This window comes from Callospermophilus lateralis, chromosome 2 (assembly GCF_048772815.1).
Source record: "Callospermophilus lateralis isolate mCalLat2 chromosome 2, mCalLat2.hap1, whole genome shotgun sequence".
In the NCBI taxonomy this organism is placed as follows: Eukaryota; Metazoa; Chordata; class Mammalia; order Rodentia; family Sciuridae; genus Callospermophilus; species Callospermophilus lateralis.
The window spans coordinates 199,782,269-199,799,519 of record NC_135306.1 but is presented as its reverse complement, the minus strand read 5'-3'; the positions used below and the strand labels follow the sequence as shown (position 1 = coordinate 199,799,519).

The 17,251-nt window shown below is 39.0% G+C and overlaps 1 protein-coding gene across 1 annotated transcript; it reads right to left on the bottom strand.

The window, feature by feature from the left end:
- Window positions 1–1,401: 1,401 nt before the first annotated feature.
- Ms4a2 (membrane spanning 4-domains A2) lies at window positions 1,402–8,540 on the bottom strand. Its single transcript, XM_076844655.2, has 7 exons — window positions 8,479–8,540; window positions 7,113–7,236; window positions 6,474–6,608; window positions 4,693–4,749; window positions 2,948–3,103; window positions 2,514–2,612; window positions 1,402–1,602 (listed from the first exon to the last, which is right to left on the bottom strand). Exons 1-7 carry the CDS (start codon window positions 8,538–8,540, stop codon window positions 1,504–1,506), a joined length of 732 nt encoding a protein of 243 aa, XP_076700770.2. The 3' UTR covers window positions 1,402–1,503.
- Between the last annotated feature and the right edge of the window lie 8,711 nt (window positions 8,541–17,251).

Genomic DNA, 17,251 nt, shown 5'->3' with positions numbered 1-17,251 from the left:
CAAAACCATGTGCCTAGCTTAATTTTTCTTTACTCTCTTCTACTTAGTCCCCCACTCAATACCCGCCCCCCACCTCACGGCCTCTCTCTCCAAACACCTTTACAACTGTTCCACTCCTCTGCTCTTCACATCCCTACATGGAATGCCTCTGTGTCTTTCGCATTCATTTATTTTGCTATTTTCTCTTCCCCATCGCTTTGCATACCTGGAGTCTATATGTCACTGTGAACTTCTCCCAAGCTTACAAGTTCCCCCTCTAAGTGTGAGTTATTTTCTCTTTGCTTCACTTTTTTCTACGTTGGGATAACTGATAGCCTCTGTTTCTAGGGCACTTTTTTCTTTTAACTAATTCTTACGCCTTCTAGATTTTATCCTTATTTTTTCCCTCACATTATAAGCATATGAAGTTTAACTTGGCTTTCCTTCATCTCAAAATAACTCGTAAGAGTATTAACCTAATAGTGAACTCCCTTGTAATTAAACTAAACCTCTATCACCAAATTGTGTTGGATGCCATCAAGCCTTTCCACTGCACTTCTCTCAAGATGCAAGTCTAAAACTGAGCTTCCCCTCGGCTATCTGTGAGCCTCTTTCAAACCTCATATTTCTGAACTCCTATTATTTTTTCCAAAATGACTAGGTGTTCTCCTTTCATCTTAGACTCAAACACTCATCGTATTAGTCAAACCCTTGCTTGCTTAACTTTATTCTTTAACTTGTTAGCAAGATCTACTAGCTTATTTGGGTAGATCTTTTGCTACGTGTTTTAGATATGATCACTTCTCTTCATGACCACTCATTTCAATTCACATCTTCATTATTCTTCCTTCATCACAAATGCCTTACTAAATGTTCTTTCCACTTACGGGTTTCCTGTTTTTACCTGTCCATCTCACCAGATGCCGGTAGCTGAATAAACTCCCCACTACCTCTTCACCAAACACTGTTGAACTACACTGTATCAGTGAATGAACTGGTGATTCAGGCAATATACTGTTATAAAACTAGTGTTTTTTGCAAAAATGTGTGGTCATTGAGGGAGTGTAGTATATTTGGATATAGAAAACTGCATATCATGTAAGTCATACGTGTATATGGATGTGCATACAGGTAGACAGGTGCGTATCATACATAACTATAGCTATAAGGAACTCTAAAAATAACTAAGAACTAAATATCATCAAACTGTCAAAGTTTAGTTCAACTCTCAGTCCAGCCTCCTCTTTTTCCATCTTTGCAGAATTAAACAGTAAAAGTCCAGGGATTTCATGTTGGCTTCACAGAGTGATCGCTTGGAGATCAAGACTCAAAATAAGAAAAGTATCTACAAATGAGGGTGATGGTATTTAGTTGATCGGAAATAATAAAAACAAAATATTTGCCATTTGAAGGACAAATCTAACGTAAAATGTTAGAAAGACTATGCTGAGAATAGAAATTTTGCCTTTTAAAGGTCTTGGCTTTCTGGACGTTGTAAATCAAAACGTTCTGGGCGTATGACTCTTAGGAACTCGTGGGAGAAGATGTTTCTATTTTTTCTTCCAACTCACTGTAAATTGGGGAATAAATGTTCAATTCTTCATAGAGACGATCATCTGGAATCTGAAAAGGGAAAAATCATTGCAGATCCACCACTAAGAACTGTCCATTTCTAGAAGCCCTCTTCTAGAGGCTCACCTGCATTCCTCCTGACTTCCCAAATTTCTTCCTCCTCCTCCCCCCTCCTCCTCCTCCTCCTCCTCTCCTCTCCCCTCCCCACCCTCTCTCCATTGTAACCAATCCCTCCATCTCCAGAAAACTACACCATATTGGCTGTCCAACTGGACCCAGAATCTCAGACTTCTCCCAAGAAATCATGTGAGTCAACAACAAGTCTGTGAGATTGTCATCGTGTCTGAGCTCTGGTACACCTGCCGTTCTATCTGTCTTTGGGCTAAAGTGATTTTAAAAGGTGGCCAGACTTGAATGTATAAGGAAGGTAGATGCACAGAATGCTTCACCTGGCAGGTTTTATTGTGCATCAGTATGGCTGATCCCCACCAAAGGTGGAACTAACGGAGGGGTGAGTCAAGCAGTAGTGCAGGTGAAATCATGAATTAGGACATAAAACGTGAGGCTCTGGAACAGTGAAAGGGGGAAAGTCAAGAAAAAAAGAAAAAAAAAGCAGGGACAACTCTAAGGATTTTCTTCTAGAACAAAAATTAAGACATGCTGTCCGCACATCCATCTGTCATGCTCAACACATTTGAGTAGCCATGATTTCTAAAATTATAAAGATCCTATTTCCCAAGCCCTATTTCATAAGCTATTTGCCAGTCCCGAGTGTAAAATGAGATTTAAGACATAATATTTGAAAACAAAAATCAGTGAAATTTTGAGAAACAATCTGGAAATCCCCACCCCTCTCCCCTCCCCCCCAAAAAAAAAACCCAAAAAACTCAGAGCCTATTTTTAAGGGATAAATCAAATTACTTAGCCTGTTGTCCAGGATTTCATGTTAAGCTTCTACGTACCTTATTTCTTTTGAATTCTTCTCCAATCCCATAGATTGTGAGTGACACCGCACTGCACAACCCCAGGATGGTGAGAAACAGCATCATTGCCACAATTTCCTGTTGAACAACAGCCCAAAAGATGGCCATGTGACAGGTGTCCCAAGAGTTCATTCCCTCATAGCAGCCCCTCTCTTTCACCTCCCCGGACATAATCATTTCTTGCAAAGTGACACATACGTGGGAAAACCTGGAGGCAGACAGTTTCGACCTTGAGGAATCTGGCCAGGGGTGGGGAGAGGGGCAGGCAGCCTCTCCTTGGAGTGCATGTGCCTGAAGAACACTCCCTCCTGAGACAGAGGTTCCCAAAAAGGACTGTGTTCATAGGAAAGGAGAAGAGGTTTCCTGCTAGGATGGGCACCCCGAATCTCAGACTTTTCCCAAGAGATACTTACAGCGGTAAAGGAAGCCACGAAGCAGCCGTCATCCTCATGAAGGTTCTCACACTGGCTGATATAAACCCAGTTGTTGCCCAGGTTGAGGATCAGGAGGACGATGCCTGCTCCTCCAGCTATGCTGCTGACCGTGTTTGCTCCCAGTCTTCCTCGCACCTGGTGACCAAGAAGGCCATTCAGTCCTGGGCCTGCACCTGCCAGCACATTCAATGCACTGACCTGCATTTCAGAGCTGGTTGCGTCCAGTAAACTCTGCTTGGTTCAAACTCTCAGTTACAGGGGGAAATCTTAAAAAAATGTCATCATTGCTTAATAAGCAGCTATTCCTTTCTTGCTGGCCCTGTTTTCAACAGGAGCAGCTCAAGGGGTAGGGATGGAGCTCAGTGGTGGAGCACAAGGCCCAGCCGGGTTCAATCCTCAGCACAACAAATGAACAAACACGAAGGCATGAAGGCACATGGCCTACCCTCAAATAGTCCCCTTAATTAGAAGCTAATTATCTATTTGATCATATGACTATGCTTAAATATTTATAATATATAGGATGTGGGACTTAAAAATAAAAAAACTAATGTCAAGGCAATTAGACTTCCCTGTATGTTTCCAATCATTATATCCAATGTTTGTTACAAAAAGCTTTCCAACACAAAATAGACTGAGGGAAAAAAAATCACATAGCCACACTCACTATAAGACTGCAGCTGAATAAGCACCAAAAAAACAAATAACCCAATCAATAAACGGGCCAAGGACCTGAACAGACACTTCTCAGAAGAGGATATGCAATCAATCAACAAATATATGAAAAAATGTTCATCATCACCAGCAATGAGAGAAATGCAAATCAAAACTACGCTAAGATTTCATCTCACTCCACTCAGAATGGCAGCTGTTACGAAGACAAACAACAAGTGTTGGTGAGGATGTGGGGGAAAAAGGTACACTCATACATTGCTGGTGGGACTGCAAACTGGTACAGCCAATATGGAAAGCAGTATGGAGATTTCTTGAAAAACTGGCAATGGAACCACCATTTGATCCAGCTATCCCTCTCCTTGGTCTATACCCAACGGACTTGAAAACAGCATACTACAGAGACACAGCCACATCAATGTTTATAGCAGCACAATTCACAATAGCTAAACTGTGGAACCAACCTAGATCCCCTTCAATAGATGAATGGTTTAAAAAAATGTGGCATATGTACACAATGGACTATTACTCAGCAATAAAAGAGAATAAAATAAAAGAGAAATAAATAAAAGAGAAATCATGGCATTTGCAGGCAAATGGATGGCGTTGGAGAAGATAATACTAAGTGAATTTAGCCAATCCCAAAAAAACAAATGCCAAATGCTTTCTCTGATATAAGAAGGCTGATTCATAGTGGGGTAGGGAAGGGGAGCGTGGGAGGAATAGACAGAGTATAGATAGGGTGGGGGTGGAGGTGAGGAAGGGAGGGGCAGAGGGTTAGCAAGGATGGTGGAATGTGATGTACATCATTATCCAAAGTACATGTATGAGACACAAATTGGTGTGAACATAATTTATATACAACCAGAGATATGAAAAATTGTGCTGTATATGTGTAATAAGAATTGTAATGCATTCTATTGTCATTTATTTTTTAAAAAGCAATTAAAAATTTTTTAAAGACTGCAGCTGAAGATGTATCTCCCTAAGATCCTACAATTCCATTTTTTTTTACCTTCCCAGGGATTAATAAAGACAGGGTTGCAACTCACCAGATGAATTCCATTTTTCTTTTCAGATATAATTGATAAGAGTCCAGAGATAGCAAACTGTCCAAAAGGGAAAGGCAAATAGAAACATGAGTCTCTGCTCTCTACACTGTCCCTTTCCTCCCATCACTAAAATAAAGTTTTGAGTACTCTATAAAACTACCTCTTCATGTTCCACTTGAGACCAATATTTCTTTATTCTTATTTCCTATAAAGTGCTTCTCAAAATTAAACATGTATATGAATCCTGTGTGTCCTGGCATAATATAGGTTCCTATTTGTTAGGTCCCCGGTGCAGCCTGAGACTCTTCATTTTTACCTGGCTTTCAGGTAAGGTTGACTTTGACAGTTCATGGATCACTCTTAGACCAGTAGCAATCTGGTGCTTGAGAGCTGTTATAAACACGATCCTCATTTTATTGCAATTTTAGTATGTGTGCATTCTCTGTGTGGCACTGACAGCTCCCATGCATCTGTGGCACCTCTGGCTCCAGAGTCTGGTGTGCATCCGCCAGGCTCATAATGACTATGAAATGTGCATGAGGAAAGGCTTGGCAAAAACATAAATGGAGAGCACAAATTCAAGACAGTCTCTAGAAGATCTCAGATTGTCTATGGGTTGGCCCACACTTGATGAGCTAAATGTTTGCAATGCAAAGACATTAGAGAGAAATTTCAAATAATATAAGGGAGAGGTTCAAGGTGATTCTTGAACAAGGATCTGAGTACTGTGGATTTAGCAGAGTGTCAAGCCAATGTGATATTTTTTAGGGTTAACATATATCCTTGTGAACATACCAACACATTCTGGTGTTGATGCAAAAAACAACATAAATAATTGCACAATAATTATGTGAAGTGAAGGAAGATAGAAAAGAGAACATACTGTATGCTTTCAGTTACATAAAACGCTGGAAGGTGCCAATTTAGTTACAGGTATGGAAAGAAGATCAGTGAGTCCTTGAGGGTGGGTGGAGAGGGAATAAAGGCAGGCAGGGAGGGGTTCTAGAGAAGCCCAAGGAAACTTTTGGAAATGATAGATGTGCTCATTATATTCATGTGCTGACATTTTTTATGTGCTGACACTTTAATGTGTATCTATGAGTCAGACATCAAATTCTAAATATGTTCAATCTATTGTTCATCAATTATACCTTGATCAAGTTATATATCCTTGTGATCTCATCCAACCACCCATTTTATGGACAGTCTACTGATTAAAAGAAATACAATGACAAAGTGCACAAAAGGATTCCTAGGGCATAGAAGTTCATCAGATACCTGCTAATCTTCTTACTCTTCCACAATCTTCCCCCCACCCCCACCACCTTCATAAAGATAACTTTTTAAATTATTTTTTAAATGGACAGATAAAATTGTCTGTAGTCATTGGAAGACCTTATTGATGAATAGTGCTAGGGATATTTTCCAGGAATTGAATTTTGGAAGTTTGGGTTCAACTTCTATTAACTAAAAGTCCCTGGACAAGTCATTTAACTTTTATTAGGTTCTGATCTGATAAAAGTATGTTAAAGGTTTAGAACACAGTTAAATGTAATAAGATTCCCTTATTGTCATAGTTAGTGAGCACGTATATGAAAAACAGTGCTCTGAAAACTGCAAACACATGTATCTATAGTGCACATACATGTGAATAATTATATTATCTTAATGTTATAGATAAATAAGTAGTTATAAAGAAAATAAAATCTGTTCAATTGTTATTTAATTTAATTGTCATTTTAAAATAGTTATTTCAATAACAATTATAAATATATACTCACAAGCACTGCTCCCCAAAATGGGTAGCCTGCTTTAATTGATGAAAATATTTCTTCTTCAAAGTCTGACATATCAAGTACAGAGCAGACAATTATTCCACAACAAAGGCATATGGCACCAATCAGAATCTGTGTTACCTAGAGAAAAATGAAGTTTTGTGAAGTTAGAAGATATTTTCCCAGAATTGGATTCATGTTCTTGTAATTAGATCAAATATGGGAAATTGCTTTGGAATCTGAGATGGTCCTGAGAGGGAGTCCAAATGCGAGATTCTTCAGTCATCCCCTGGCCACTGTAAGAGCTGAACTGATAGAAGATCAGCCTACAGCGTGAATGGCCAAAGCGTGTTTCATATCTTTATTTATGGTGGACATCAGCAATTATTCTTTCCAAGTAAAGACAGCGGTTATAACAGTGAATCCTTCATTCCTATCAGTCATTCTTGTCCCCCTAATTTAAAGTCTTCATGAGGGAATGCTTCTGTCCTCCAAGAGGACCCAACTAGCTTCAACTCTTCATCTACCAGGATTTCGTAGAAGACCTCTCACTCCTCATGAACCCAAGTGAGAAATCATTCGATGGAACCAAATTCTCTTTCCTAGAGCCAAACCTTACTCGTGCCAAGACGTTTCTCCACTCACCCCCAGGAACTGCAGCTCTCTCTTCAAAACTGTCAGCCATGTCTTTGGTGGCGGGGGTGCAGTCGGTGACCCCAGCTGGGGAAGATCACCAGGAGACCCTTCCAAGACCTCGATTTCAGGCGCACTGTAAAATTCAACAGAAATTCGGTCGTCAGGAAATTCTCTAACTCCCTGTACAAAGTCTTTCACTGACAGAAAGCAGAGTTTCATTTATGTACTTTTCAGAACAACCCTACAATTGAAAATTTTTAAAATTTTGTCATTAGTATTCAATTTTAAATACTGTTGTTTAATTTTTTTATTTATATATGACAGCAGAATGCATTACAATTCTTATTACATATATAGAGCACAATTTTTCACATCTCTGGTTGTATACATAGTATATTCACACCAGTCTTCATTGTAATGATTGAAACATGAAGGCTGAGATGTACCTGATTAAGAAAACTTAAACATTATCTGCATGATCAGATGAAATAATATAGGACAAAACCATGCCAAGTATTTTCGTTCTTAATCCAGGTTTACTATCAAACTCTTTCCCATTTATCTATGATTATAAGTAAAACTGAAAACAATCAAACACATATGTTTACTTTGCATTCCATAGTCCTTGTACCATAGAAATGCACCTGAATGTTTTTTGGTTTTTTTTGTTGTTGTTGTTTTTTCGTTCATGACATACAAAAAAAATTTCCTGTACACTGAGGACAGTAAAGATAGTGGCTTTGACTGGGCACAATGGCAAAACATTTGTAATTCCAGCAGCTCTGGAGGCTGAGGCAAGAGGATCCCCAAGTTCAAAGTCAGCCTCAGCAAAAGTGAGGCACTAAGCAACTCAGTGAGACCCTGTGTCTAAATAAAATACAAAATAGAGCTAGGAATGTGGTTCCATGGTTAAGTACCCCTGAGTTCAATCCCTGGTACAAAAAGAAAATGGTTTTGAAGGGTTTATTGGAACTCTATTCCTATTTTCCTCTTCAGAGCAGGACATCACAGTTGAAGGTTCACAAAGGCCAACCACGGAGGAGGTCATTTTGTAAATCTACTGTCCCCAGCACATGTCAGGCACAGAGACAAGAGATCTACCTCAGTAGTCAAACTCTCCTGTCCTATACCCAAACCATGAGGCTCTTGTGTTAGAAAACCAACCCGTCACTCCCAGTTCACACACTGAGCGAAAACCCACCAATCAGAAAAGAAGTCCTGGAAAAGTAAAGCAAACCATGTCCCTAAACCCAGTGTGTTAATCAAACTAGGCGAATCCATGCATGAACCCATGAAATAGCTTCCATCTGCCCGGCACAGTGACCTTCTCTAACCGAGTGAGTGAGAATAGAAAGGAATAATAACCTTTGCTTACCTGGAAGGCTCCTGTGGGTTTGGAAGAGCCAGATCTGCTCTGCTCGTATTTTCTGGGTCCATTTTTTCATGAACTAAGCTTCCCAGGAAACAATCAAACACATATGTGTGTTGTTACATGGAGGCAGGGTGGACTTCCTCTGACTTGTGGCCTTGAGAGGCAGTTAAAACAGCTCAACTCCAAACACCGATGATTATCTCCAACCCCAGCCATATGTCAAACAGATAAAGTTTCCCAGCTGATGATGACCCATGGAAAGAAACTTGAGAATTCTGGTGAAGAAGAAATACACAAAGTGAGGAAATTTGACACTTCTGGATCAGAATTCTGCCAGGATGTATAGAACCCCAAAAAGGAAATGTTTTAGTGGGAGTTGAGAAGGTGCAAGAGAATTGTAGAACAGAAAGAGGCGTGGCTTTTGGTGGGGGGAGGTCTCTCCAGCTGTGTCTCTGTCAGAAGTCCTCTGGTTACACCTTCGAAAAGGCCATCTTCCCTGTTTAGTGCACACTTGGTTTCACGCGCAGGTTCAAGGCCAAAGCAGTGTGTGTGTCTGAATCTTCAGATCTGTCTCTAACCTCACTCTCTGTTCTGTCTCTCTCTTCTTGCCTTTTGGACAGTGTTTATATAATTGTCCACAGCAGGTAGTTTTTGGAAAACACCTGCTGGACAGGTAGAGTTCTAACTCCTGTGAACCATGCTTGATTGAGTGTGACAGCTAAGAAGTTGTCACACTGAAGACTCCACGGCCTCCTAAACCATTAGACTGTGCTGTTCAGAGCTTTGCAATGGTGAGACTGTGCCAATGGAAACACTGGGATAAATGAACTTGATTTAAAAGTCCCATGAGCAAGTCTAAATAGTGTGGGACTAAGCCACATGCCTATATTAGGAGGGTAGAGCCAAACCAACGCACTCATTCTATACTATACCTAGCCACGCCAGAGAAAAAGCAGCAGGGGGAATTCATAAAAGGTATGTATTTCTTATATTTCAGGTTAATTATAGACATAACCTTGAGTGGCTTTTAGTAAACTGCAAGAGACTACCCATTACATCCCGATCACCTGTGCTGTTCTGCTGGGGTGTGGCAAAACTTCTCAAGAGAACTAAGATATTTGCATGGACTCTAAAGGACATATTGGCACCTCTTTCCTAACAACATATTACTGACCCAGGGGCCATCTTTCCACCATGTTGGCAGGAATGGGTGGACCTAACAAATATGCTACTTGAATTAAGAAATAAACCTTATTCCCTTATACATTTATCCAAAAAGACTGTGCTCCATGCCAGGCACTGATGTTATCACTGAGCAGGCCGTGGCTCCAGCCTCATCTAACCCACAATCTAGCAGAGCAGAACAAAGATAAATGATGTAATATGACCAGATAAATGATGTAATATGGTCAGAGGGTAGGGACTGTTGGAACAGGGAGGAGGGTATAACAGCTCTGTCTGACGGGGAGATGGAGATCCAGGGAAGGAATTCCCAGGGAATTCCTCGAGCCCAGACTTAAACTGAAAGACTCAGGAGTTTCATTTGCTTGCCTACCCTCAGTGAAATCACCCACGTCTGTTGGGGAAAGTCCGGAAATCGGTTATTTATGGTGTCTCCTATTTATGCGCTACAAATAATCGGGAATCAGATTTGAGGGATGGAAACAAATTGAGAATGGTCTTTGTGTTGGGACACGATGCTACTCTGAGAATTTTCAGCAGAACCTTGTAAAATGTGAATCAGAAGCTGATAGGTAACTTAGGACCTCCCAGTTGTTTCCTATCCCAATTTCAGCAGCACCTTCATCTTGTCCCTGGGATGCCCATCGCCTTCGGTGCCCACACATTGGATCCCCACAGTTATGGTCTTTCACCTTTCCGGGAAGTGAATATTGAAACACAGGACTAAAATGACTTTTATTTTTCTTTGGGTTGAGGCAAAATTATCAAGATGAGTTTTAACCATACCTCTGCCTGAACGGAAGAGATAATCGAGCTAACCTTCCTCCCACCATCTCTCTATCCTCCTCTGGCATAATCTTTGCACGCGCCTTCTCCCCAGTCTCCATCTCTGGCTCACTCATTTGACGACCACTGTCTTCTTTGCTGGGTTACTATGTCCTAGATTTATCTCCCCAAACTCAAATGAAATTTGCTTTCAGATCTCACATGAACATTTTTTTCTCAAATCAAATGCTCAATTTACTTACAATAAATGTGCATTGCTTTGCATGTTATAATTTGTAAGTCATACTAGCTCTTAGAGAGTATTTTCAGATGCTCCCAAAGGAACCAATTTCTGTCCCTCTTACTCTCTCCTCTTCCTCCTTCCCTCCATCTTTTCCTTCCTGTCTCTCAATCTCATTTCTACATAGCAAGGCCAAGTCTGGTTTAATCACTACAGTTAAAAGACTGAAGGAGCCAGAGATCAACACCAACCTCAATTGTCCCATGGCAAACGCGGTTACAAAAATGAGAAAATGCTGTTTCACAAAATGATAAATTATTCTTAAAGACATAGTGCCATGTGCAAACTTGAAGGAAAACCTTTTGTCCCTTCATTATAGGGCAAGATTCACATAGACCAGCTCCTTGAATCTTGGTGTAATTGGAGCTTATTAACTGTTGCAGCCTGTGTGACCAATTAACAGAGTGATTGTCCAATTCATGTGAATTCTCATTGGCTCATACCCATCCCATCTTCTAAAACGATGCTTTTCAGAAAGAAATAACAAGCATCTAATATATTTGTTTTCTTGTGAAAAAGAACACCTGCTCAATGGGGAGAGGATTATAAAGCAGAATTTCAGGCAAGGTGTAGACCTTAGCTGTCCTAGTCCCATCATGAATGATAACCGTGTTAGCTTTCTTAATCCGTTCTTTCTCCCTCCCCCCATCATCCTAATACTGTTAGATTTGAAGGTTCAGTCAAATCCATATATTTTCAATATAATTCCAAAACCTTAAAACAACTTATTAGCTTGTTTTTAAAAGCACATCATTTAATCTTAGATTATTATTTTTATTAATCCCCAGAGGTAAGAAATACATGATGTTAAAATAACATAAATAGCATGCATTAATTTTATAGGATGGTTAGTAGCTGTTTACAAACTAAAGACCCATGTCTTCTTTTAAGTTTTTTTTTTTTTTTTTTTTTATTAAAAACATCTTTCTTGGCCTCTCAGCGTCACCAGTTGCTGTGTGCGGTGGAGGACCAAGCTAGCTTGCAATAAACACCTCTTTGCTGCTTACATCCATCTTGGTCTCTGGTGGTCTTTTGGGGGTCCCAAATTCAAGCATAACATATAAGCCTACCCAGACACCCCAATCGAGAGGTGACGAAAACCTGGCTGAAGCGCCCATCCCCAGATGACAACTTGTTTTTCCCCAACCAGACTTCAAATGGAACTGACTTCTAAAAGGGAAATCACGTCCCCCACCTCATCCCCCGCGTCATCCCCCACGTCATCGAGCCCCCTCACGTTCGATGTCCCCTCTCAGCTCGAAGCAGCCAGAACGAGCCGTTGTCCCTTCTCCTTACAGCAATAAGGAGTTCCTAAAATTAGAGGGGGGAATGAAGCCAGAAATAGACAGTGTAGATAGGTAAATCGAGTCAGGTTGGATGGAGGAGGCCAATTTTGAGTGAGTCTGGGAAGTTGAAGACTGTCCCCTGAGGATTATTGTTTACCAAGATGTAGAGGCTGCCCAAATAAGCACCCAACTGAGGGAACCATGATTGGTTCCCAAGTTTCCACACAAAGGGGAGAATGAAAAACCAGCCTCTACCACAGAGCAAAGCCTGTCCAAGGAAGGGGGCGTGACCCTTGTCCTTGGAAAGACCCACAGAGCACTTCTAGGCACATACCCACTCTGCTGAGTTGTTTATCTACAAATAACAGGAGAGATCTGCAGTGCCAGGTGTCCCTGACTCAGTCAGGCTAGGTGGGGACCCATAGCAACCCCCTAGCAACCACCAATCAGCATGAGACAGGGAAATACCTGGGATGCCAGATGACCCTCCCAGCAGTTTATGGTGGTTGATAACATGTTGGGAAACCATGTAGTTCAGCACAGACTCCGTACTCCCCTCTTGGCTTAAACCAATCATTTCAAATGAATCCCACTCTTGTACTAACCAATCACCCCTACCCAACTTGTTCCCGCCAGTGAATGTGCTAATCATGTTTTAGAGTTGTTATTTGATTTTCCCGAGGTGTGTGATGATTTGCTAAGGGATGCTATGATGGATGTGAGGTCCCTGCCTTCTCCAAAGAATGTATAAAACTGCTGCAAACCCTGGGCTCAGGGCCTCTCAGCGTCACCAGTTGTGTGTGCACGAGGAGGAGCGAGCTAGCTTGCAATAAACACTTCTTTGCTGCTAAAAAAAAAAATCTTTCTTCTATCTTTATGAAACTTTTACTATACAGCAGACATCCAAAATATTTTATTTATTTATTTGTTTATTTATATGTATATTTCCTAATCATTTATTTCTTCTTTCTTCTGGGAGAACTTTTCATTATTCACCTTCTAAAAGTCTTCTTGGTTTCTCTTTTTTAAAAAATGTTTGTTATCATAATTTTCAAAAGTTTGTTCTCTGTTCCTGTTTTCCTAACTACAGGCCTCATTTCCAGTTTCTCATATTATGACATCTTCTTCTACCTTTCAGTGAAGCCTCCGTTGTTACCCCCTGTTGAAGACTGGACAAGAGCTTCCCGTTCTTCAGCCTTACCTGCTCCATCAGTACAGTGTGCCTCATTCCCTTTAGAACTTCTGAGACAGGGATCAGGACTTGACTTTCCTTCTCTACACTCATTAATTTATATATCTTTCATTTAATTTCAGTTTCAAACATCCACTTTCACCAAAGATAAAGATTCAGTTTCTGTTTTTTAATTTATTTATTTATTCTCATTTGTTATACATGAAAGCAGAACACATTTCAATTCATAGTACACATACAGAGCACGGTTTTTTATGTCTCTGGTTGTGCACAAAGTACTGTCAGATCATTCGTGTCTTCATACATGTACTTGGGATAATGATGGACATCTTATTCCACTGTCTTTCCTACTCCCCTGGCCCCTCCCTTCCCCTTCCTCCCCTTTGCCCTATATAAAGTTCCTCCATTCCTCTCATGCTCCCCGCCATTCCCTATTATGGGTCAGCATCCACATATCAGAGAAAACATTTGACCTTTGGTTTTTTGGGATTGGCTAACTTCACTTAGCATTATATTCTCCAACTCCATCCATCTACCTGAAAATGCCATGATTTTATTCTCTTTCATTGCTGAGTAATATTCCATTGTGAATATATGCCACATTTTTTTATCCATTCATCTACTGAAGGGCATCTAGGTTGGTTCCACAGTTTAGCTATTGTGAAATGTGCTGCTATAAATATTGATGTGGCTGTGTCCCTGTAGTATGTTGTTTTTAAGTCCTTTGGATATAAACCAAGGAGAGGAATAGCTGAGTCAAATGGTGGTTCCATTCTCAGTTTTCCAAGGAATCTCCATACTGTTTTCCATATTGGCTGCACCAATTTGCATCCCCAACAGCAATGTATGAGTGTGCCTTTTTCCCCACATCCTTGCCAACACTTATTGTTGTTTGTGTTCATAATAGCTGCCATTCTGAAATGGAGTGAAATTAAATCTTAGAGTAGTTTTTATTTGCATTTCTCTAATTACTAGAGATGTTGAACATTTTTTCATATATTTGTTGATTGATTGTATATCATCTTCTGAGAAGTGTCTGTTTGGTTCCTTGGCCCATTTGATTGGGTTATTTATTTATCCAGTGTTAAGTTTTTTGAGTTCCTTATATATCCTAGAGATTCGTGCTCCATCTGATGTGCGTGTGGTAAAAATTTGCTCCCATTTAGTAGGCTCTCTCTTCACCTCACTGATTGTTTATTTTGTTGAGAAGAAGTTTTTCTGTTTCTTATCCAGTTTGATTTGTTGATACAATTTCAGGAGAGAGAAAAAAATCATCCTTATTCTGTCATCTAATATGGAGAAGCTTTAGTGAAGTATTAGTAAAAGAAACTTAAAGCAGTAAAAAAAAATGAGTACATGTATTTTTCAAGAAAGATTCACAGAAAAGAAAAATAGCTTAAAAAAGGAAAGAAACAATTGTATGTTCACTAAATGAATTCACTCCAAAAATGAAAGAGGAAAAGGAAATCATACATGTATATGCATATGTACATTTGCATACATATGTATGTACATACATATATATAACTTTTTTTGAATTGAAGGACAATAATCTACATTTAAGGATCTCCCAAACATCTACAAATATAAGAGAATAAATTTATATGTGGTGTCATGTCGCCATAAAAATTTTTAAACTTAAGTAATGAAGATCCTTAAAACTTTCACAGAGTAGAAAATATGTCATATCATAAGGAAATAAATGGAAATGACTCAGATACTTTTCCATAGCCTGAGTTAGAAAAAATAATTCTAAATTATATGTTTCAATATAGAGTTAAATTATCAATCTCAATTAAACTAACCAAAACTTAAATTATAAATCAGGTGTGGATTTACAATAGATAATACTGAAAATTTTAAGCCAAATTTTACCCCTCCCATTGTTAGGTATGTTTTGGAAACACTGGAAAGCAAGCTGGCAGAGGAATGCATGGAGTCCACACAATGTCCACTGTTGGGCTCCTTTACAGTCTAAGTGCTGCCTGGACTAGCTGCTCACACTTTCTGTTAGTGTCCCCCAGTTGTCTGACATCCATACCACTTGACTAAAACTGATCAAGTCAAGGTCAACAGAGCTCTCATCAAATCCAGGGACCAACACTCAGACCTTGCCTAGCTCAACCTCTCAAGTTCATCTCTCCTTTTAACTCCGTTTTCATTAGGTTCCCCTAACAGTCTACCCAGTGTTCTTTCTACCTTACGAACTGATCTTCTCCAGCTCCTGAGCTGGTTCCTCCATCTTCTGCTGACCTTTGTATTTTATCTTCTCCTTCCCTCTGGCTAAAAGATGATCTTGGCTTCTATGTCTTTCCTAACTACACTCACTCACCAGGGATCCCATTCATTCCCTTAGTTTTATACACTGTCTCCACACTGATGATATATCAGCTTTTGCATTCAATTCAACCTATCAGTTGTGTGTCGGACTTTTTGGACCATCAATTGCAAACTCATCATATCCACCTGGGCACTTAATACACATCACAAACAGAACCGATTCAAAACAGAACTCTTCTTGATTCCAACTCTGGGTATGTCCACCTACCAAAACTCCATAATTCCACCTATACTTTAGTCTTCCCCATTGAAGACAGCCTTGATTTCTGTTATCCCTAAAACACATGAAGTCCATTTAGCAAAAGATCAAGTACACACTGGAGAAAAGTAGTACTTAGCAAAACATGCGAAAGTCACATCTTTTGTACATAATATAAAAAGATTTCCAAAAAATTAATAGGAAAGAGACAAAATATGATAGAAAGTAGCAGGCACACGAGATAATAATATATAGAAGAAGGAAACTAAATGCCTAGTAAATGTGTTGTCTTACTATTTTTCAGGGAGCATATGTTAATATAAAATTATACATTAATTTACTCTCAGCTAGGCATAAATCTATAAGATAAAATAATTATCCAGTACTAGTAAAAAAGGAGGACAATGAGTTGTACATATTGCTAGTTAGATGATTTGTTTTAGCATTTTAAAAAAACATTTTAAAAATCATCCTTTATTAATTAAAATACAAATTATACTTTGGCTTAAAAGTCTTATTTCAGAGATTTTGTCTCAAAAATAAAAAGCGCATTAATTGTGAGATTTGTAAGCAGATATTAATTCAGCATTATATAGTCTAAAGCAACCTGAATGAAAGAAAAAATAAGCAATATAATTATATATAACTACTACTACAAATAAAGAGCATGATAATATAGATTGGATAATTTTTTTAAAAAAATAGTATGATATTTGATTACAAATATTTTTTAGATAATTCAATTCTTCTTGCATCAGTATCAAACTTACACAGGATATTACTCTACTTGGTTGGGCTTCATTTGAAGTGTTTGACATGATGAATGAAATAACTTCAATAAAAAAATGGGACAAAATGTTTCAAAATAACAACTTATAATTTTATCTATGAATTTGTAACACAATGCCAAATATGTGAAACTCATTATTCATTGAATGGATGGATCAATAAATCAACCATCATTTCTTGGATTTCCCAGCTTGCTGGTAAACTCTGAGACAAGAAGATAGGACAAAGTCCATAAATATCAGTGTCTTACAAGTTATAAACTTCAATATCTTCTCAAATTGTTCATGTACCATAAGAATTGGGTGCAGACAGTTCATTAGGATTTTCCATAAGATTCTTTTTGGAGAAAGCCCTTACTGGGAATATTTTTAAAAGCAATACAAGTGAATGAAGCAAAGCCAAGACAGGAGAGAAATTATTTGCTACAAGCATCATTTGTACAATAAAAATGAAATTCATGTCTTGGTGAGTCAGAAATGTAAATTCAATCTCAGGTGTGGTTAAATTGACTTCCATTTTCTGAATTTCTCCTGTGTGGCCTTCAGCTAAATTCTTAGGCTATCTTATCTCATGGCCTCCTAATAGCTACGATTTCTACTCATAATTTAAATTCACATATTTTATGAAAAACAAAGTCACAGTTCACATATGTGGTGGTGATCATTTTTTATTTGACAATTTTTGTAATGCTGCTGTTGGCTAAAGTCAAGAAGAATATTTCT